This window comes from Conger conger, chromosome 3 (genome assembly GCF_963514075.1).
Source record: "Conger conger chromosome 3, fConCon1.1, whole genome shotgun sequence".
NCBI lineage: Eukaryota > Metazoa > Chordata > Actinopteri > Anguilliformes > Congridae > Conger > Conger conger.
The window spans coordinates 26278180-26300237 of NC_083762.1; the positions used below are offsets into that span (position 1 = coordinate 26278180).

A 22058-nucleotide genomic window follows, 5' to 3' on the forward strand; every position below is an offset into this window, starting at 1 on the left:
CCTACTGGGGACAAAAATGAATTGTTGCTTATGAAGTGAATGTTATTCAAATCCAATCAATCACAGAGCTAAAATGTATGAAGTCCCATGGTCTTTGTAGATGTTTCTGATGTATATCTGTTGAATTGTTCCAAGGCACAATAAAGTTGAATGTAAAAGCCTCGAATTGCACCACTGCTGACATTAACACTTTTGTGTGAGAGCAGAAAAGACAAAGAGCAAAATAAAAAAACGTCTTCACGAATATGATGACATCACCTCTTTATAAGGCTCTGTCATGGCACTTCCTTCTCAGAGAAAAACTGTTTACTTCCTGCTGAATCCCAGCGTGACATAGTGGTAGACAATGGCACACACATTCTACTGCTGACAGTCCGCTATTGAAAATCCCTGAAGAGAATCTGCTCGGGAACAGGCGAAATTGCAGACGTAATTAACTGAACATTTTTTAATTGGCTTCATCAAATGAGAGAAGGGGCTAGGCTTGTGCCGACGATCAAATGTAGACCATTTTGTTCACTTTGACTGCGCCGAATGTCAGTCCCACTATAAATAATTCATGCATTTGCCTGCCTTCCATCATCTTTTTTTAGTGCCTGCACCAAAACACTCGCCTCTCATATAGCACTGTTCTTCCTACAACATTTATAACTCGGTGGAATAATAAATGAAGGAACAGCAAAATCTCCCTGCTGTGAACAGCAATCAGGAGAAGCAGCCATGGAGGGAGGTTCTGAGGGGGGGGGGGGGGGGGGGGGGGGGGGGGCAACCCCAAAACATGGTACTTTAAACAATGGTGTGCAAATCACTGCCGCACTAACACAAAGAGTCGCTTGAGTAGGAGCCTGTGGACAGACACATCTGCTGAATAATATCCAAAAGGGAACCTTAATGCTCTAGCTTTCCAGACCTTCTGTGCTTGTGTCAAAACTGCCCCAAGGTAGGCTTGCAGTAATAACGAGATGACTGGACCAAGTAGAGTGACTGCACTTGAACCCAATAGCTTCAGAAGTGGTTTGCATAAGCTTGGCCATAACACAACCTTAGTTTATTATTATATACTGCAAAGATGTAATTACCTATATCATATTCCATTTCCCTGTCTGCTGAAATCATTATTCGTAATTCAGTGAGCTTAAACAAAGGCTCACTTACATGATTCTTCCTTTATAAGACATTTTACTATAGACCACTTAAATCTGGAAAAATATATGTGCCGAATGACATACTGATTGGACCGTACTATAATTCAATGTCTAAATTTCAGTTTGTTTTTGCGTTACACCTTATTTTCTCAAATGCTACAGCAACAATGTTACAATATTGTTTGCCTCGTTTGCAACAAATGGCAATGATATCCAGTTCCCTTTCTAAAGATTCAAACCTTACAGTTGCCAGTACTTAATCTGTCTCGCCAGTCTGGGTACACTTTACACAGGAGGTTCCCGAGCACCCTACCTTTCCCTCGCTTCCACTTCTAAGGGGTCCTCCGGGTGGCTCTTCACATCCTCCTGGCTTCTCTTTGAGTCCTCCTTTCCTGCGCTCTCGGGGGAGCCGGTTTTAGGCAGCTCCTCGCTGGACTGCAGGTGTGGGATGAGGTTCTGCTGGTGCCATGATTGATGACCCGTTCTGGCGTAGACTGGCGTGGGTCCCGGGGTCGGCGCCAAAATGCTGTGCACAGGGCTGTTGCTCTTGCGAAGCCCACTCCTGTCCCGTGAATGACTCTTTAACCTGTTCTGGGCCGGGTTGCCCCGGTGATCAAAGCCCTCCTGCTGGATGTAGCTCCCGCTGCCGGCCGAACTCTGGGAGGAGTGACTGAACCAGCGCCAGCGCAGCCTGAGGATCTGTTTCACGTCAAACTCCTTCTTCCCCGACACCGACATCCTCTTCTCCTTGTGTAATGAAGGTACGTTGAATTCCACAAACAATAGAGAAGGCAATGAGCGCCTTTCTTTCACTCACTTGCACTCTCCTTCTCTCTTTCTCCCCCCTCTCTCTCTTTCTCTCTTCCCTCTCTCTGTTCTTTATATGTGGAGGAGAAAAGAACAATCTCTGCTGCTCTTGTGTATGCCTGGGCTTGCACTCAACACAATTCCACTGCTTCTCGCTCACTCTGCTGCTCCTGCAGCTCGGTTAATGCACATGCATGATGCGTTCTCTCTCTCTCTCTCTCTCTCTCTCTCTTCACACACTCTCGCAGGCTGAAGGCTGAATGCAAACAGGAGGAAGCAGCGCCTCACGATCCCAGTGCTATTTCCACGCGCTTCAGCTGATGATTTTAGGCTGCTCCCACCACAGGAGGTGGGGGACCATACTGACAGGATGATGAGGTCAGACCTTAAGCAAGTAAATCAGCTTAGAAAGGGAAGCAGCAGCCAACAGCACTCTCTCCTCTAGGCAGCTGGGTCTTCTGTGCCTTCTCTCTCACTCTCCACCCTATTTCCCCCTCCCTTTCCTTCTCTCTCCCCTTAACACCCTCCCTCTCTCTGCCCCCATCTCACACTTTTCCTTCTCTCCTCCCTTATCTTTATTTTCTGTGTTTGCTCCCGCTCTCTCCCTCCATTATCTCACATCCTCTTCTTTCTTTTTCCTTTACTTCCACATTCATATGCACAGTTGTTCATACACACACAAATACCGAATATACACACACTCGCCATTGAGCCCCATGACCAGCTACCTCACAATTGAATTTACCTCATGAAACCTACTGACCTGTAATTATACACATACACACACACACATACGCACACACACACACGTACACACACAACTGGTTACACTGGCTTTCCAACACAATCCCATGTATAGAAAGTATCCCAGGGGAAGTGGACTCCATTCTCTCTCCATGCAGGAAACTGCAGAAATAGAGTATGACCCCCCACCACCAGTGTCTCAGGGCCATCCGGTGAATTAATGAATCTCAAGGAAAGACGGGCTACTACTTCTGTCGGAGGGGTAGAACCATACGCAAAATTGCGAATCTAATGTGTATGCAAGAGCTGAATGTACAATTTAAGCACCGGTTTAATTTGATATTTGCTGTATATATAATATATATATATATATAATATATAAATATAATATAATATAATATCATATTTCGATAGTTTTATCTTTCAATGTCATTTAGTTCAACAATTTATTGTTGAACGAAATGACAATTATTCAGGGGGGAGTATTCACAAAACGATTACTCCGCCATGATTTTATCATTCACCGGCTTCAGTTTCCACAGCATACCAGGGATGACAGACAAAAAAATTCTTCCTTGCGGCCTGGTGCGAGCAACCCCATTGCATTTTTATCAGAGCGATTCAGCCGTCAAGCCAGCACTTCAATCATACTGACACATGACACACACCGTGTGAGAGGATAAGGCCGTGTTGGCACGTTGTTTGGCTAATGGCACATCGATGGGATTGAGTACAGCAAAAAAATTACCTAATGCTCCAGTAGGGCAGCTCCCCCAGCAAATTTACATCTCAATCCTTACTGCGGCCTCTTATGAATGTACAACTTTATAACAGCTTCAATATGAGGTGTTTCAATCATTTAGGATGGGGTTATCCTTACTGTATGTGTGGGCTCATTGATATTTGTTTATGACAACAGAGGTGGCAGCTTCTCCTTGGGGACTGTGTCAGACACAGTGAGTATTCTGATAAGGTCCAGCTCCATTGCAAAAAGCCATTCCTGCATGGAGATAAGTCCTGACAAGATTGTGCATTATAGGAAATTGGAACTACAGGGGAGCGATGAATCCCATGTACCCATGGGGTTGTTGCAGGCTCCCTGCCAGGTGTAGTCAGATGTGTCTTTTGGGAAACCTTCAGCATAACTGTCATAAAAAAGGATTTAAAGATACAAAACACATGACTTCAATCCCAGCTATCATGTTCTGGTATCATCTGACAGGCATGTAGTTAATGCAGTTCACAAGTACAGAGAGAGTTCTACCAGAGGATAATGTGATTCTATGAATGCTGACAGTGCTACAACGATATGTCCATCTTTTATTTTAAACTGCCTGACCAAAGCTCTAAAATCATGAGACTCCATGGGATTTAATCACTCGGCTGTCTTTTGTATAGATTTTGAAATATGACTGGTACATTATGATGAATCACATGAATACACACTGTGCTCTTCAATACAGCTGCCTGGGGGCTTCACTCCCTGCTTTTCCAGCCTGTGGTGTGCTCCCTACTTCCTCTACATCATACTCACAGGGCTAAATGACAAATAAAAAACTGAAAGTGGGGGGGGGGGGCATACATTCCCTTTTTCTAACAGATATAACATAAATGAGGGTTGCAATCAGGGCTGGTGAGATTTAGTGGTGATTTAAGGGAGCCTATTGTGTAAAATGCAATTTGACTGAAAAAGTAATGATCAGTAAAGTTTTTTCTTAAAAAAACTTTAGGCAGGGGTTGGGTTAAGGTACTTGAACGACATCTGCCTAATCCAATCTAACAGGTTTCCATAGCTACATAAAGCAGTAAACTTTAGGTAGGAAGTCCTGTCAGTTACGAATCCTCCAGCAAACATCTAGCAATTAGTGAAACATCCTCATCCATAGTTTTTTTTCCCAAATGCCCCCCGCTCTCAGCAAAGAAGACAAGAAGTAAAGCTAATTACGAAAAGGATAGAGTGATGTCCTTTCAGGAGGAATTAAGAAAGGATGAGAAGCTGGATAGCAAGATGTCCGGCTTGTAAAGCATGCAATGGTAGCTACGGTAAAAAGAGGCATTTGGACATCCATAGTATCCAGAAATTATAAGCCTCAAAAAGAAATGATATGGAGGTTGGTCATACTTTTGAGGTTTTTATATGCAATTTGCACATGAGGGCATTGAAGAAACACAATGGAAGTATTAAATATGTCCGTTCCTTAGTTTTGGAGAAGTAAGCATTTTAAATGTATGGTCCTACATTGAGAATGTTCTCCTGTAGTGCGTCACATGAGGATAAGAACTCCCCTCATCCCTCCCCTATAACTCGTGACCCACAGTTGACCCGCTGGCCTACAGGCAAGGTTTCTTAGGTCCACTTAAAATAGACTGCCTTTTAAAGACTATTGGAGTATTTCTGGCTATATTCATTTAGCTAGCTAGTTTGCTTTGCTAGGACGTTATTTTTATCTTAACTTGGCTAGCTAGCAAAAATTATTATTGGATAAGTCAGTGCCCTTACCTTAGCTATTGATAGTTGATAAACTAAGATAGCTAGCTTGTAAAAATAAATGTATCATGGAGATAGCTACGGTAACAAACAACAATGTGAGGAAAGTGGGGGCATGTCATAGTTAATTGACAGTTCTCATTACCACGCCAAGATAGTTTGGGTGAACTTTTATAGTGGGACATTTAGGCTTAGAAAAATATGTTTTAAAATTAATTTAAATAACTGAATAATAAAAAGAATTATGCACAGTTTTATTGTTGCCAAGTGTCACATTCAACCACCATGTTACTCCTTATAAGTATCACATTTCATGAAAAGTCTGCAATGCATCAGCAGAAATTGGCCATAAAAAAGTTACATTGTATATCCTCTGTTCTTTTTAAAGTTGTTGTGATAGTGTTGGGTCAAGACTGTTCTAGCCTAGATCATCAATGTACAAATTGTTGTTCTATGAGTTATTGATGGAGCAAAAATGTAACATGCATGCTGTGAATGTGAAGGGATTGAATTGAACATATTTATGAAGCTCGTAACATTTCAGTGGGGCTAGAGGAACGTTATAACCAAAAATATGTCTGATAAAATTTACAAAAATGCTATAATGGAATATGGATATCTTGAAAATATAGTGCTGGCAGTTTTTACTATCCCATAATATTATGATGTAAGTACTCTCTGCCAGCATTGGCAAATTCTGGACTGTGACTTTAAATTAATTTCTTATCGCTACCCTGTACTTGGCCAATGTTTGTGCTGTCTGTGTTTTGATACAATTGTTTGTTAAACCACAGCTGAGATGAAATTATATCATCAGATTTTTATCCATTGTATTTTGATATATTTATTCATGCGGTGTGCCTTCTGTTGAGTGCTGAACTGTCAAGCCTGAAAATTAAACAGTTATACTTTTAAATCAGGTTGCTTTCTGGGTACTGTGGTGGTGTGTATGCAAGTGTGGGGGGTGGAGACTGAGACGGGGTGGGAAGCTCTCTACCTGCTCTCCCAATTAGAGAGCAGGGAGAGAGGGGGATGGAAGGGGGATAGAGCGCAATGACCCAATGGTAAAATTCACTTTGAATTTGAATGCCTTTGTGGACTCCAGTGACATCAGAATATTTGTTTTTCACTCTCCCCATTTTGATTATTTATCTATGTTTTCAATTTTAGTTTGCTTGAATGTATATATTCAAACAAATGCAATGTAATGCAAAATCAAATCAAATGTTAAACAAAATCATATGATGCACACATTTGTCTTCCGTTAAAGCCTCTATCATCCTTACACTGAATCAGAGAATTACTGTCTTCTGACTTCCTTTTGCTTCAATTTGCTTCAGTCAGATTTGTCTGTAGTAACTGGCCTTAGGACATTCTCAAAATGAGATTACAGCACAGGGTTTGGAGAACTAAAACCATAGGCTCACATGTATTTCATTGTCTTTTCCCTTGTTTTATTTCCTACACATTTAGTGTCAATGTCCATTTCAAGTACAATTAATCTGTTAAAATCTAGAAAGATCTGTCAAAAAATAAAACTAGGGGCTGTTAGATTATAGTTTCTAAGGTAAGAAGGAGCAGCTTCCCTTTGTGACTCTATCAATCAGACCTGAGGCCTCATTCATGAAAATGTTCGCAGACTTATCTTAAAAAATATTTGAAGATAATTTCCTTTATTTAGCATATGCTTGATAAAAAATATCTGAAACCAACAACATGCAGTCCCTCCACATAACCAGTAGGTCATTTACATTTGTCTAATGTAAACTTTATCTGGGAATACGATCATATCCACATCCAAGTGGGATTTATAAATAAATATTTAGTCACGGTTTTCTTCATAAGCCCAACTATTTAAGATACAATTTGTTCGTATGGCCATTTTATAAATGAGGCCCGTAGTTAGACTTTGTGAATTAACAGATAACAACCACTGGTGAAAGTAACACCAGAACAGTGAAGCTGCACTTCGAAGCTGGAACGTCAACAGTTAACTTGCAAATCTCTGATCGACCTGCCTAACACTAGCTAACGTTATATGCTGAAAAAACTCCAATTTGTCAAGGAGTGGTGTTGTGGTTTGAGGGTGTTTGTTGCTGCAATTCCTCTCTTGACTGTGCAAAATTACCTATTGTACCTTTAAGTCAATCTTGAATGGGTATGCCTACATGATTTTATTTAGAATTAGATTAGGTATACAATGTATAACAAATGCATTACTGGGTTTTTAAGTACAGAACAACAAAAAATACAGTAAAGAAAATGAATGTGTGCATGAGTATACCAAATGGAACCAATAGTAAACCACCATGATTATGACAAATGCTGATCAAATGTAATCATCTGTTTTCACCTGAAAGTGCACTGAGGCATTCCTAACCATAGTACCAGCAAGAATTTCAACCTACTTCCACCACTAATTACAATGGAAAACACAAACTCTATCCATGGCTGCTAAGGAGGCAAAACAATTAGGAAATAATGATTTCAAAACAAGGCAGAAATCAAGGTCTGAAATGAAACAATACCAGCTGCATTCCTACCCAGTTTGCCTTCCCCAATTACCATTTCTTATCTCAGGTGGCTCAGTTTCTCTTGTGCGTGGCCCCGGCAGAAATGAACAAACTCGCAGATTCAACAAAGGAAATGTATAAAATTTCATTATCAAACCATTTATGAAAATGATACAAAGACCTAAACCAGAATACTGGGGACAAATACCAATTGTGCATTCAGTCCATTCTTCAGAGTTCCCTCTCTGTCTTTGTTCCAATGTGCACAGCAGTTGACATGGGCAAAGCAAATTTCATTTTGTCAGATATAAAAGGCAGACAAGGGAGGAAGTTTTTGTGTGAACCTTTTGTGGCATAAGCTTGTAGGTCACTTGAGCCTTAGTGATATCTCTCTCACAGGCCACAGGCCAGCCCTGTGATGTGGCATCCAGGTGGTAGATACACAGTTAGTAATCTGCCCCTGCAGCTAGTACTCTGCATAGTCCACAGTGCATGGCAGTAGAGACAGTGAGACAGGCTACACACTTGTCCCAATTCACTCTTAATCTTGAATTGGAAAAGGAAAGGGAGGTAAACTGCCAAGTGTGAAGTTATTGGAGGAAGATTGTGAAGAAAAGAGCGTATGTTTACAGTGTGGACAGATGGAATGAGCAAACATAATTACTGATAATGAAACTGTTTCCAGATCCAGAAGGTAGAAATGAATTGCACCCCTTAGGTACGCCTTTCTTGTACCTTCCTTTGCCCCCGGAACAGAGTGAATTCTTTGTGGCATGGTTTCGACAAGGTGCAGGAAACATTCCTTGGAGATTCTGGTCCATGCTGACAGGAGAGCATCACACAGTTGCTGCTGATTTGCCGGCAGCACATTCATATTGCGAATCATAAGAATGAAGGCTGTTCTGGGGATACAGGGAGGTCCTAACCATTACTAGAAAGTATTGGTCAGTGTATGGGTATGGATGTAGATCACCTGCCTTGAGTGGGGCTCATGGAGCACTTGGGTGATGTAGTTCACCTGCCTTGAGTGGGGCTCATGGAGCACTTGGGTGATGTCGTTCACCTGCCTTGAGTGGGGCTCATGGAGTACTTGGGTGATGTAGTTCACCTGCCTTGAGTGGGGCTCAATTGACAAAAGGACCGAGAGAGTGCCTTGTAAATAAATGTTACCAGTAAGATGATAGATGAGACATGAATTAATAATGCATTTGTAGTAGGGGTTAGGCTGGATGAGCTTGTGAATGGATTTAGTAGTGGTGAGAGGATTCACTTGAAGATTTGCTTGTTTTCATGGTCATTTAGCATTTTTGATTACCTTAATGTAATGTTTCTGTATTTGTTCTGTATGTTTTCATGTTTATTCTTGTTTATGATTCATTTCCCATAGTACCCTGTTATGTCTACGTCTGAATGTTTATCAGTCTAGTCACTCCCCTGTCGGCGTGCCCCACTATTCGGGTGGTTACGGTAGTTTTTCGGGGTTCAACATTTTTTCTAAAACTCGCGATTCTTACTTCCTGCTTTTTCTTGATAGTTAAATGTTGTAAAGCACGATTCTTATTAACTACTACTAATCTAGGTTTTGTACAGTACTAATCCGATTAATACACTTACTGTCTGTCTAACTAACTAACTATCACTTTTATTGGGTAGTTTAGAAATATTCACGAAACTAACTCACTAACGCTATCTCTTAGTATTTCTGCACTGTTCTATAACTCCGCCTCCCTATGCTATCCCTGATTACTCGTTTAGTTTCAGCGAAGTGTTCGCACCTGTCTCTAACTATCACTACGTCTTCTAACTATGCAAATGTCTACTCCCTAATCCGGAGCCGTATGTTTTGCATGTTTTGTTTCGTGCATCCAGTCCGCGTTTTCGTCTCCCTCCCGTTATCATGTTAATACCCTATTGTGTTTCCCCACCTGTTGTCCATTTGTTTAGCCCACCTTTTCCTCTGCCCCGCCTAGATTGTCACCTTCCCTCTTATATTTAAACCTCAGTCTCAGTATGCTTCGTTGTCAGAACGTTGATCTTGATAAGTGCCGATTGTTTGTAAGCCTTGTTATAGAGATTCTTGAAAGACACCCCTTTGCCTTGACTTCGACTTTGCTTTTGCCCTGCTGTACCTTCGCCCTGTGATTTTCTGGATTTTGACCTCTCGCTTGTTTTTTCGACTATTCTTTTGCTTTTCGTTTTTGGCTGTGTTTTGGATCTCTTGGCTTGTGACTACTGACATTAAAACTACTCTTTTGGATTATCCTGTGGTCTGCGTCTGGGTTCCCTGGACCGTACATAACAGTACGTTCTGACCACGATGAACCCAGCAGACCAGTTCCAGCTGCAGTCCGTGCTGGGGAACCACGGAGCTGCATTGGGACACCAGCAGCAGCAGTTGGACTCGTTTGCCCAACAGCTGTGGGCAGTATCTGACTGTTTGGCTAACCTGACCGTGGCCCTCCAGACTGCCAAACCCAATTTCGGCACTCCACCCCTCAGCGCTGCGGCTGCTCCCACTGCACCACCTGCTCCAGTGCGTGAACCTCGTCTTCCACCTCCCGAGAAGTACGCCGGAGAACCAGGAGAATGCCGGGCTTTCATCACACAGTGTCAGCTCATCTTCCAGCTGCAGCCGTCTACCTTCCCCTCTGAGCAATCCCGAGTGGCCTACATCACCACGCAACTCACGGGACGCGCCAAGAAGTGGGGAACGTCCGCCTGGGAGGCTGGATTACCCTGCGTCCAGACCTCAGGGCTATTCATGGAGGAGATGAAGCGGATTTTCGACCGGTCAAGGCATGGTCGCAAAGCAGCGCGCGAGATTCTGCACATGCGTCACGGAGAACGCAGTGTGTCGGATTTTGCCATTGATTTTCAGACCATGGCGACATCTTGTGGCTGGGCTAGCCAAGCCCTGTATGACACCTTCCTGAACGGCGTGGCTGAACGAGTCAAGGATGAATTGCTGACCCGGGAACTACCTGGCGATTTGGAGGGGCTCATCGCGTTGGCCATCCGGGTGGACTCTCGCCTACGCGATCGCCGCCGTTTCCAGAGTCCAGTCCGTCCTGTCCGGTCTCGAGGGGAGATTCCCAGAGCCTGGTCTGTTCCCTCACCCCGGGTGGAACGCCCTACCAACACCGCCGAGACTGAACCCATGAGGGTGGATCGTGCCGTTCGGTCTTACTAATGCACCTGCCGTCTTCCAGAACCTGATCAACGATGTGCTGGGAGACATGATTAACAAGTTTGTTTTTGTTTACCTAGATGACATCCTGATTCACTCCAAGTCCAGGGAGGAACACATCCAACACGTTCGTCAGGTTCTCCAGCGCCTGCTAGAGAACCGTCTGTTTGTTAAACCGGAGAAATGCGTCTTCCACGTCTCCACCACCTCGTTCCTGGGATACATCATTTCGACCGGCAACATCCGCATGGACCCCAAGAAGGTCACAGCAGTGGTCGAGTGGCCTCAACCCACTGGTCGCAAGGACCTGCAACACTTCCTGGGGTTTGCTAACTTTCACCGCCGATTTATCCGGAACTACAGCACCACTGCTGCTCCTCTTACTGCCCTCACGTCCAGCAGGTGTATTTTCCAGTGGAACGAGAAGGCCAACCAGGCGTTTAAGAGTCTGAAGGACCGATTCACCACAGCCCCTATCCTGATCCACCCTGATCCAACCAGGCAATTGATCGTTGAGGTGGATGCCTCGAACATCGGGGTAGGGGCGGTCCTGTCACAACGTTCCAGCAAGGACAACAAGGTTCACCCCTGTGCGTTCTTCTCTCGCAGCCTATCTACCACTGAGGAGAACTACGACATCGGCAACCGTGAACTCCTGGCGGTGAAACTAGCCTTGGAGGAGTGGAGGCACTGGCTGGAGGGAGCTCAGGTCCCCGTCTTGGTGTGGACCGACCACAAGAACCTGGAATACCTGCAGACTGCCAAGAGGCTCAACTCTCGCCAGGCCCGATGGGCATTATTCTTCTCAAGGTTTAATTTCACCCTTGCCTACCGTCCAGGATCTAACAACGTCAAGCCCGATGCCCTATCCAGACGATTCGAACCCTCCAGCAAGGAGGAGAGGCCGGACACCATCCTTCCCACGAACTGCTTCATCAACGCGGTACAGTTAGAGATCGAGGACATTGTCCGCACGGCCCAGAATGGTGAAGCAGGCCCGAGTAACTGTCCGGTTGACCGCCTATATGTACCTCCGGCAGCCAGGATGCAGGTGTTACAATGGGGACACTCTTCTCTCCTCTCATGCCACCCTGGGATCTCACGTACCACGACTTTCATCCAAAGAAGATTCTGGTGGTCAGGTCTCAAGAAGGATGTGCTGGACTTTGTTTCTGCCTGCTCGGTCTGTGCCCGAGGTAAACCATCTCACTCACCCCCATCAGGTCTGTTACAACCCCTTGCCATTCCTCACCGCCCTTGGTCTCACATAGCACTAGATTTTGTCACTGGGTTGCCCCCCTCCAACACTTTCACCACCATACTCACTATAGTAGATAGATTCTCCAAAGCTGTGCATTTTGTTCCCCTCACTAAACTCACTAAGCTAAAGAGACAGCCAACTTACTTACCCAACATGTCATCCGTCTTCACGGCATTCCCTCCAACATTGTCACCGATAGAGGTCCCCAATTCACGGCACGTTTTTGGAAAGCTTTCTGTACACTCATTGGTTCTTCATCCAGTTTATCTTCAGGTTTTCACCCTCAGACCAACGGTCAGACCGAGCGGGCCAACCAGGTGATCGAGACGGTGCTTAGGTGCCTTTGTGAGCGTAACGCTGCTTCGTGGAGTGAGATGCTGCCCTGGGCCGAATACGCCATTAACTCCCACACCTCCTCTGCTTCTAAGTTTTCTCCTTTTGAGTGCTGCCTAGGTTATCAACCCCCGTTGTTCCCTGCCCAAGAGGAGGAGGTGGGAGTCCCGTCGGCTGAAGCCTTCATCCGGCGCTGCATCAGGACCTGGAAAGCTACCCGCATCAACCTGCAGCGCGCCAGTACCCGGATGAAGGCAACAGCCGACCGGCATCGGTCCAAGGCACCCACCTACCGTATTGGACAAAAGGTTTTCCTGACCACCAGAGACATCCCTCTACGCGTCGAGACACGTAAGCTGGCGCCCAGATACATTGGTCCCTTTCCCATCACCAAGATCCTCAGTCCCACAGCAGTGCGACTCAGACTTCCATCCACCATGCGCCGGATTCACCCTACATTCCACGTTTCCAGAATCAAGCCAGCTGTTACCCACCCTCTCTGTCCCACCCCTGAACCCCCCTCTCCCCCCCGACTTATCGATGGAGGCGAAGCCTACACCGTTCGGCGACTTATGGACATTCGCCGTCGGGGTAGGGGCCTTCAGTACCTGGTCGACTGGGAGGGCTATGGCCCCGAGGACAGAAGCTGGATACCTTCCAGATTTGTTCTGGACAAGGACTTATTGAGAGACTTTCACCGTACTCACCCGGTGCCACCTGTTAAAATGCCAAGAGGCGTTTCTTAGGGGGGGGGGGGGGGTACTGTAACACTTAAAGAATACCTTAAAGAATAAGTTGCCAGGATATTGAGGAATTTCCATAAATTCAAGGAGAAAACAAACAAATAACTTGATATTAATAATGAAGCAAGTCAGTACATATCTGTTGATAAATAAAACTAGCTATTGGCTATTAATTTGGTCTCATCTAACCACAGCACCTTCACTCATATATTAATGACCAGATGAGACCAAAATTGAATATTTTGGTCAGATAGAGCATTGGTATGTTTGCCATTGGCCCCTTCCACAAGGCTGAGACATGGCTGTGAACATTTTTCACATTGTATGTTGGTGACAGCCAATGATTCTCGCTGACAACAAGCCTTAGAAGACGAAGGGATGTGACACTAGCTCACAAGTACCGCAGTTATAGCTGTGAATTTGTTTTGTCAGGGTGTCCCAGGTTTCATCTGACATTGGAGGCTGCCACTTGTTGCTATTGTCAACCCACCACTTTAACTCAAAAATGAATCTTGATGCCAGGTTTTACTGCATAAATTAAGAAAAGGCCTTGGACTATGATACAATTAACAGTAGGGTAGGGGATGTAAAGAAAAGATGGCAGGATGTTAGGCATATAGGCATCAGTGTACAAAAGAAAAACATTAAAAATATTAAAAGATGCAGCTGGTGGTCCAACTAAGGACAGAATATAAGCACCAATAGAACAACCAGTGGAAAAATCCCTACAAAATGACCAATCATGGGGCTGTAGACACAAGGAACAGACACTAATTAACTTGTGTTAACTAGACTATCTGAAGGTAAAACTATTTGCAATCCATTAAACACCCCACTGAACACATATGCAGAATAATTGCTTAAATGCAGAACTGTATTTTTATATTAATTGCTAGCTTACTTTAACCAAAGTCTTGCGTCCTTACAAAGAATTTCATATTATATCTGAAAATACATTAGAAGAGATTAGTAGAAAAAGGTGTTAAACTAATTTTGAATCCTGTCTCCTTTCTAAAGGCCTATGCATCAGAGGATGCCTTCATTCGTCCCCAAGCCATGCTGCAGTGGATGTGTCAACAGCTGGATACCCTTCCTCAACATCATGTGTATGAGCTACAGTACTTTTTTTTCAGGATGAAAAAATACTTTAGTAAGTAACATACAGTATTTTACATATCATAAAACTCCTAATATAATTTTGTATCCTTTTGGAGCCTATGTCCTGATTAGACATAGCTTATAAAGGAAATTATATGATAGAACCCATTAAAAGTAAACTTACCAGTGTCAATGACATACGAACACATATGTATTTATAATTTTTTCTGGTGTAAGATGTTGCTTATTTAAATTGTAAATCCACCGTGCTCCACCTTGACAGAAATGAACCATAATGTTAACGTATTTATTTATATATATATAGACCTGTGATTTAAAAAAAACGATATAGTTGGTGGAAAAATATATTCAGTTCTATGGGCATTTTGTCCTCCAGCATAGCAGATGAATCACATGACCACACGGTTTGTGACGTGTATTAATCCCCAAAATCACAAAATTCAAATGCAAATTTGTGGGGGAAAAGTTATTTTAAAAGGTTGTTAACGTCTGTAGGCTCCTACCATGTTATTTTCCATGTTATATTCATTTTTGGACTATTTTTGATTGCAGATGGAACCCATAATATAGCGATTATATAGGCCTATATTGCAGGATAATATATAATATACGACACTAGGCTATCAAACGAAGATTATCGCTCAGTTCAAAAACATGTGCACTGATTAATTCATCTATGAAGTTATGCTAGGAAAGTATTTTTGTAGCATGCAGTCCTCAGATGAAACCTGTATCATATTTGCTCATGTACGGTACTGGGAAAACCACATGCAGAAGTGAAGTTCTGTATGTTATCCCATCACAAATTGGAACTATAGCTTGTGAATTCAGGAACGAGGAATCCCCCAAATCCATCCATCCATCCATCCATCCATTATCTGAACCCGCTTAACCTGAACAGGGTCGCAGGGGGGCTGGAGCCTATCCCAGCATACATTGGGCGAAAGGCAGGAATACACCCTGGACAGGTCGCCAGTCCATCGCAGGGCACACACACCATTCACTCACACACTCATACACTCATACCTACGGGCAATTTAGACTCTCCAATCAGCCTAACCTGCATGTCTTTGGACTGTGGGAGGAAACCGGAGTACCCGGAGGAAACCCACGCAGACACGGGGAGAACATGCAAACTCCGCACAGAGAGGCCCCGGCCGACGGGGATTCGAACCCAGGACCTCCTTGCTGTGAGGCGGCAGTGCTACCCACTGCACCATCCGTGCCGCCTCATCCCCCAAATCGCGAAATGCAAATTAAAATTTGTAAGGGAAGTTATTTTAAAACGTTGTCTCCCATTCAGACCTGTACCTGGACAGCCTCATCGTATGTAGGTTTGATCGTCTGACTGTGATACATCAGGTTGTTTATAGGTTCGGTGTAACATAAACTAACATTCAGTTTGGCTTTAGGTCTGGTCTCACAGTATGGGTTTTATCACGAATAGCTGTCTAGCCAATTCATGAATTATATTAAAAACAGGGGCTAAACTATAAACCTAGTTAATCATTCTCAAATATAGGCTACGAAACCAAACATGTTGGTGTGAAATAATAGGCTACGTACTGGCGTACAAATGACGAGATGATTCCATAATTTTACCAAACTATGATTAGCTGCTCTACAGTCATTCATGGACAACAAGTTGACAATGCTGGAGTTGGCAGTGGCTCCAACATCATTGAAGACTGTGTTAAAATGATGACATTGCAACAGTTTGCCTGCTAAGAATTTTCAACAACAACAAAAAAAATGTTCACAGTTTTATGTTGATGTACGAACTAAGACGATAACCACTCAACATAACAAGGTAAAATAATCGTAACGAAAACATAACTAGACACGACAAGACAATTAATCGTAACAAGAAATAAACTAAACGAACCTAGACTAACATAATACATGATAAGACAATACGTGACTAAGACAAATGATTAAACATAAAACAAGGCAAGACAGACCTGAAACGTGACACTCTGCTAGCGAGTCTCCGCAGGCTCCCCTAAGCCACGTTAAGGGCTTACAATGCTGAGCATGTCACAGACAATAAAAGGCATATCCTAACAATCCTTGATACCATTTCTCTACGTCAAAAAATCATGTTCCAATATAAGAACACAACAATACAAGAACACAACAATTCAGAAGTTGCATGGATAAAAACATTGTTTTTTTCTTCATAGCTCACTTTTATTGCACTTTTGTTGCATAACTGTGTCCCTACAAGGTCTTTGAGCACCTGGCACCCCACTGCAAAATGGTCATCTCACCTTTTGTCACTTCTAGTTTCTAGTTAGCGTCCCAGCAGTTTTGTCTGGAAGGAAGTTGCTTTGACCTAGTTTCAACATTTAGAATTTATGGAGAGCAACATCAATGCAGCTACTGTGGGAAGGACATCCTCAGTGGAGTATAAAAATGAAAGCTTTTTGAGGATGTTGGTAAGGAAGAAAAAACCACTGCAGCTCCATCAGCGACGATCTGCCTCTGGCTTCTCCTTTGGTGTTGTCATTAGAATTGGGAGAATCTCGCCAAACAGGAGTGTCTGACAGGATTGGAGTTTTCAGCTGTCAGTCTTAACTGTAGAAACCGGCTGGAAGGACTAAATCAGAGCCTGCTCTGTCATGAGACGAGAAGCTGGGAGAACAGAAAATGTCTGTCCCTTGTGATCATTGCAAAATGGCTCATGCCTGAATGTGTCTTCTTCAAAATTGGTCTTCTGAGTCACACTCCAATCCATATTTAGCCATGTAAATTCCCTGAGCCATTTTTAACATGACTATGTGAGTAGAAAGTCTTTCTACAGCATGAAAATGAGATGTAGCCATGGTGTATACTGTGAACACATTAGAAGATATTAATCGACTACTCAGATAAAGGATTGTTCATCCAGTTTTGTGTGGCTTCATTTTAGCTTTTTTCCCAGAGGCGAGTTGTTGTGGTAAGTCTTCCCAGTAGTAAGCTAATACAATGTCATATTCTGAGATTAAATGTGCTCACTGTGCTCTGCCTATTGGAGTAATTTATTAACTGTGCTCAATGTATTCTGCCTTTAGCAGTAATGTGTAAACTGGGCTCACTGTGTTCTGCCTATAGCAGTAATGTATGAGCTGTGCACACTGTGTTCTGCCTACAGGAGTAATTTATTTACTGTGTTCAATGTATTCTGCCTATAGCAGTAATGTGTAAACTGTGTGCAGTGTATTCTGCCCACAAAAGTAATGTATGAGCTGTGTGCACTGTGTTCTGCCCATAACAGTAGTGTATGAGCTGTGCTCACAGTATTCTGCATATAGCAGTATGATGTATGATGTTCACACTGTGGTAAGCAGAAGGCAGAAAAGGTTTATCTTCTATCTTGGTGCTTAGTTAATCCCTGAACAGTTTGACGCTATTGATCACAATATCCTTATTGAGAGGTTTAGGCAGTGGGTGGGTATAGCTTGGATAGCCCTGGATTGGTTTTCGTCCTATCTTTCTAACTATCGACTATCTATCTTTCTAAATTTTGTCTTGGTGATTTTGTTTCTTATCCTGCATCACTTTCCTGCAGAGTGCCCCAAGGCTCAATCCTGGCTCCTATTTTATTCTCCTTATATATGCTTCTCCTAAGGCAAATCGTTCCTTGTTTTAAATCAATCTCCTGCAATGTCATGCGGATGATACACAGCTGTACTTTTCCTTTAAACCTGACCAAATGGATGGCTGTTGTGGACAACTGTCTAGCTGCCATCAAGGACTGGATGTCAATCAATTTCCTTCAATTGAACACAGATAAAACAAGATGCTGACCAGATCATGCTCTTTCCAGCTGAAAAATATAGCAAAATTAAGTGTGTTGTCTACTTCTCTGCTGGAAACAATGATCCATTATTTTATTTTGTCCCACCTAGACTATTGCAATGCCCTTTTTACTTGACTCAGCAAGTCAGCATTGGATTGACTCCAGTGGGTCCAGAATGCCGCTAGCCACTGCTAGGCTCCTCCTGCCGAAGGGCTTATATATTGGCCAATATTGGCCATGCTTCATTGGCTACCAATTAAATTCAGGATAGATTTTTAAATCATGTTGACTACTTACAAGGCATTGCATGGTCAGGCTCCTGCAAACATTGGTGAACTGTTGTCTCCTTATTCTACTGGTAGGTCTCTTAGGTCTTCAGACCAAGGAGTGCTGGCTATCCCTCGGTCTAGACAGAAGTCGAAGGGTGATCATACTTTTGCCACTGTGGCTCCAAGGTTATGGAACAGCCTTCCCATTGATCTGCTAATTCTGTGGACACATTTAAGCAGCGTCTGAAGACTCATTTTTTTAAAACAGGCCTTCAATTGATGTGTTATAAATTGTTTGTTTTATGATGTTGTTTTACGGATGTGTGTGTATATTTATTGCTGTTTTTTTGTATCTGCACTTTGTGAAGCATTTTGTGGCCCTTGTCCTCGAAAAATGCTATGTAAATAAAGTTGACTTCCTTACATACAATTACAGGTTTATCTATGGCAAGTCCAAATCCTGTATATTCATTATGCTATGCGAACGTAAAGATATTTCTAAACTGTCCTTCACCTGAATATGACACATTATGCCTTGCTGGAAGGTATAATGTTTACCATGTTTACATTAGTTTGGTACTGAAATTGCTGAGCAATGCATTTACGCAACAATAAGTAGTTCAAGATGACATTTGCTTAGGTATAGTCTCAGCTAATAGATAGTTTCCTCAGAATGGCTGAATGGATTACGTTCTATTGCCCTGCTTTGCAAATAAGAGGCTGATAAGCATCTAAACTGCTGTTCTCGCTAGAGTGCCTTTTTAACAATCTGGCATTGCATTTTTTGTATAGTATAAATATGAATGCAACAATAATTTGAGATGTCAACGACTCAACAAGAAGGGGGCAAAGTTGCTAGGGTTAACTGTCCAGCCACAGATATGATCTTTTGTATAGTGTGTCCTTATTGTTGCATAAATGCCCCAATTTCCAATTATGTATGTTGTAGTCCCACAAAAGATGTAAATATGTGAAATATGATATATCTCGAGACAATGTGATTCGACATCTGTAACTACTTTATGCCAAAACAGTATTAGCCTTGACATTTTTTAACAGTATTATATTTATTACAGTAATACCTGGATTGAACATCTTATTAACAGGACTACTGTTGACCATGTTCTAGGAGGAATAATACAATTTATTTCACACTTTGATGCAATATTTTAAGCCACGATATGATAGGGTAGTTACAATGTCATGATGGGAACCCAAAGGATGTAATCTACAAAGAGAGGGAATGGTGTCTCTAAAACAAGATGGGTTGTGGCACTCCATTACATTTTAAAGCAGATAACTTAGATTCTAGGAATGGGAAGAGCCTTACAAGTTACCTTTCAATTACCATCCAATTTACACCTAGTATGCTGGTAAAAGTGACTTCCTTTCCAAATAGTATGGCCAGTAAAGAGCTGAGGTACCACGGAAAATCATAAGGCTTTTTTCAACCTCGTTGCCACATGCCATTTATATTGAAAGTATTTCAATTTCAATATAGAAATAAGTATTTCTATATTGAAAGTATATTCTTCTGCATATATGAAATATTCAAATATCTATGCACCTACTGTATATGTTCATCCATCCATACTTATCTAAAGCACCGATGGCAAACAACAACTGCAATAATACTTTCTACACACCAGGTAGAACCTACACACCAGGGGCTCATTCCAATTGCTAATTAATACTTTCCTGTCTCCTTGTTTCTTGCCTGACCTGGACATTGATTGAAGTCCGTCATCTTTAAGGACATTCCAATACGGTAAATGTTACTTTGTGGAGCTAGGAACCAGGAGCTAGGAGGCTCTGCAGAAGTACCTGGCATATACAGTCTCCTCCAAAAGTATTGGAAGTATTCCAGTGCCTTTGTTTTTGCAATACACTGAATACATTTGGGGTTGGGATAAAAAGATAAACACGAGATAAGAGTTCAGAATTTCAGCTTATATTTCCTGATATTAACATGTGTTAAAGTACTTAGAACATAGCACCTTTGGTATACGACCACCCAAGGTGAGAAAAAGTATTAGAACAGAGAGTATGTAAGTAAATGAAAGTAAATAACACTCAATATTTGGTAGCATATCCCTTGCTTACAATAACTGCATCAAGCCAACGACCCATTGACATCACCAAACTGCATTGCATTCTTCTTTTGTGATGCTTTTCAAGGCTTTTACTGCAGCCTCTTTCAGTTGTTGTTTGTTTCGGGGGGGGGTTCCCTTCAATTTCCTCTTCAGGAGGTGCAATGCATGCTTAATTGGGTTAAGGTCTGGTGATTGACTTGACTTGACTCCTTTCCAGTCTAACACCTTCCACCTTTTCTCCCTAATGAAGATGAAGTCCTTTGTTGTGTAGGCAGTGTGTTTTGGGTCATTGTCTTGCAGCATGATGAAGTTCCTCCCAATTAGTTTGGATGCATTTCTCCATAAGTTGGCAGACAGAATGTTTTTTTAGACTTCTGAATTCATCCTGCTGCTACCATCATGTTACATCATCAATAAAAATTCCAGAAGCAGCCATGCAAGTCAAAGCCATGTCACTTCCACTACTGTGCTTCACAGATGAGCTCATATCTTTTGGATCATCAGTCTTTTTCCAAACTTTGGGTTTCCATCACTTTGGTAGAGGTTAATCTTGGTCTTATCAGTCCATAAAACATTCCAGAACTTTTCTGGCTCATCTCTGTACTTCTTTGCAAATTGTAATCTTGCCTTCCAATTCTTACTACTGATGAGTGGTTTGCATCTTGTGGTTTAGCCTCTATATTACTGCTCTCTAAGTCTTCTTTGAACAGTTTATTGAGATACCTTCACCCCTGCCATGTGGAGATTGATGTTTTGGGGGTTTTATTCGCAGCTCGCACAATGTTTCTGTCATGAACTGCTGTAGTCTCCCTTGGTCAACCTGTTCAATGACTGTTGCTCAGTACTCCAGCAATTTCTTTCCTTTTCGATTTCCCTTCTTTTCCAAGTTTCAAGATGGCTTGCTTTTCCCCCAAAGACAGCTCTCTGGTTGGTTTATCTTTTCTAAAAACAAATACAGTTTTCATAGGCAAAACCCAAGGCTAAAACCAAGTATATACATTCAGAACTAATTTTGATACATTTAAGAAGATAACTGAGGTAATTCCATATCCCTATTGCTTAATAATGTATAAATTAAAGTATTGCATCAAATGCATCACTCTGGCAAAGAACATTGATGTTAGAATGAATTATTTCAACAGTGTCCTTTTGCTATTCTTGGGATTGTTAGCTTACTGAAAGATCCATTTGCATGGCCAAGTTGAGCCAATTTGACCAAATCAATAAAGTTTGTATATTGTATATATTTCACAAATTAATAAAGATTATGTTTAAATTAGTCAAAATGGTACCCAAAGGAATTTCATTAGTCACTAATGAGCTCTCAAATGCCTAATATGTGAACAAAAAATGTATATGTTTGAAGGATGAGATACGACCACTTTGAAAGAAAGGGTCTGAGTAATGATTACTACTCAGGAAGGTTTTCTGAAGCCATACTAGCTCAGCTTAGTCTTTGCAACAGGAGAAGCTGTCACTTAGAATCTCTTTCCACTTGTCTTCATCAGTCAACACCTTAACCACTTCAGAGAGAATGTACTGACACAGGATTCCATTAATAAGAACCATCAAGAG

At 42.3% G+C, this 22058-nt stretch overlaps 1 protein-coding gene across 2 annotated transcripts in view; it reads right to left on the minus strand.

The window, feature by feature from the left end:
- klhl4 (kelch-like family member 4) overlaps window positions 1–22058 on the minus strand; it is a 117460-nt gene that overhangs the window by 66189 nt on the left and 29213 nt on the right. Inside the window, exon 1 of one of the 2 annotated variants that reach the window (XM_061236709.1) lies at window positions 1459–2393. The exons of the other annotated variant lie outside the window; for it this stretch is intronic. Coding sequence (XP_061092693.1) covers window positions 1459–1883 — 425 coding nt within the window. The 5' untranslated portion in view covers window positions 1884–2393. Of the gene's footprint in view, window positions 1–1458; window positions 2394–22058 lie in introns of those variants that run through there. 2 annotated transcript variants of the gene reach the window in all.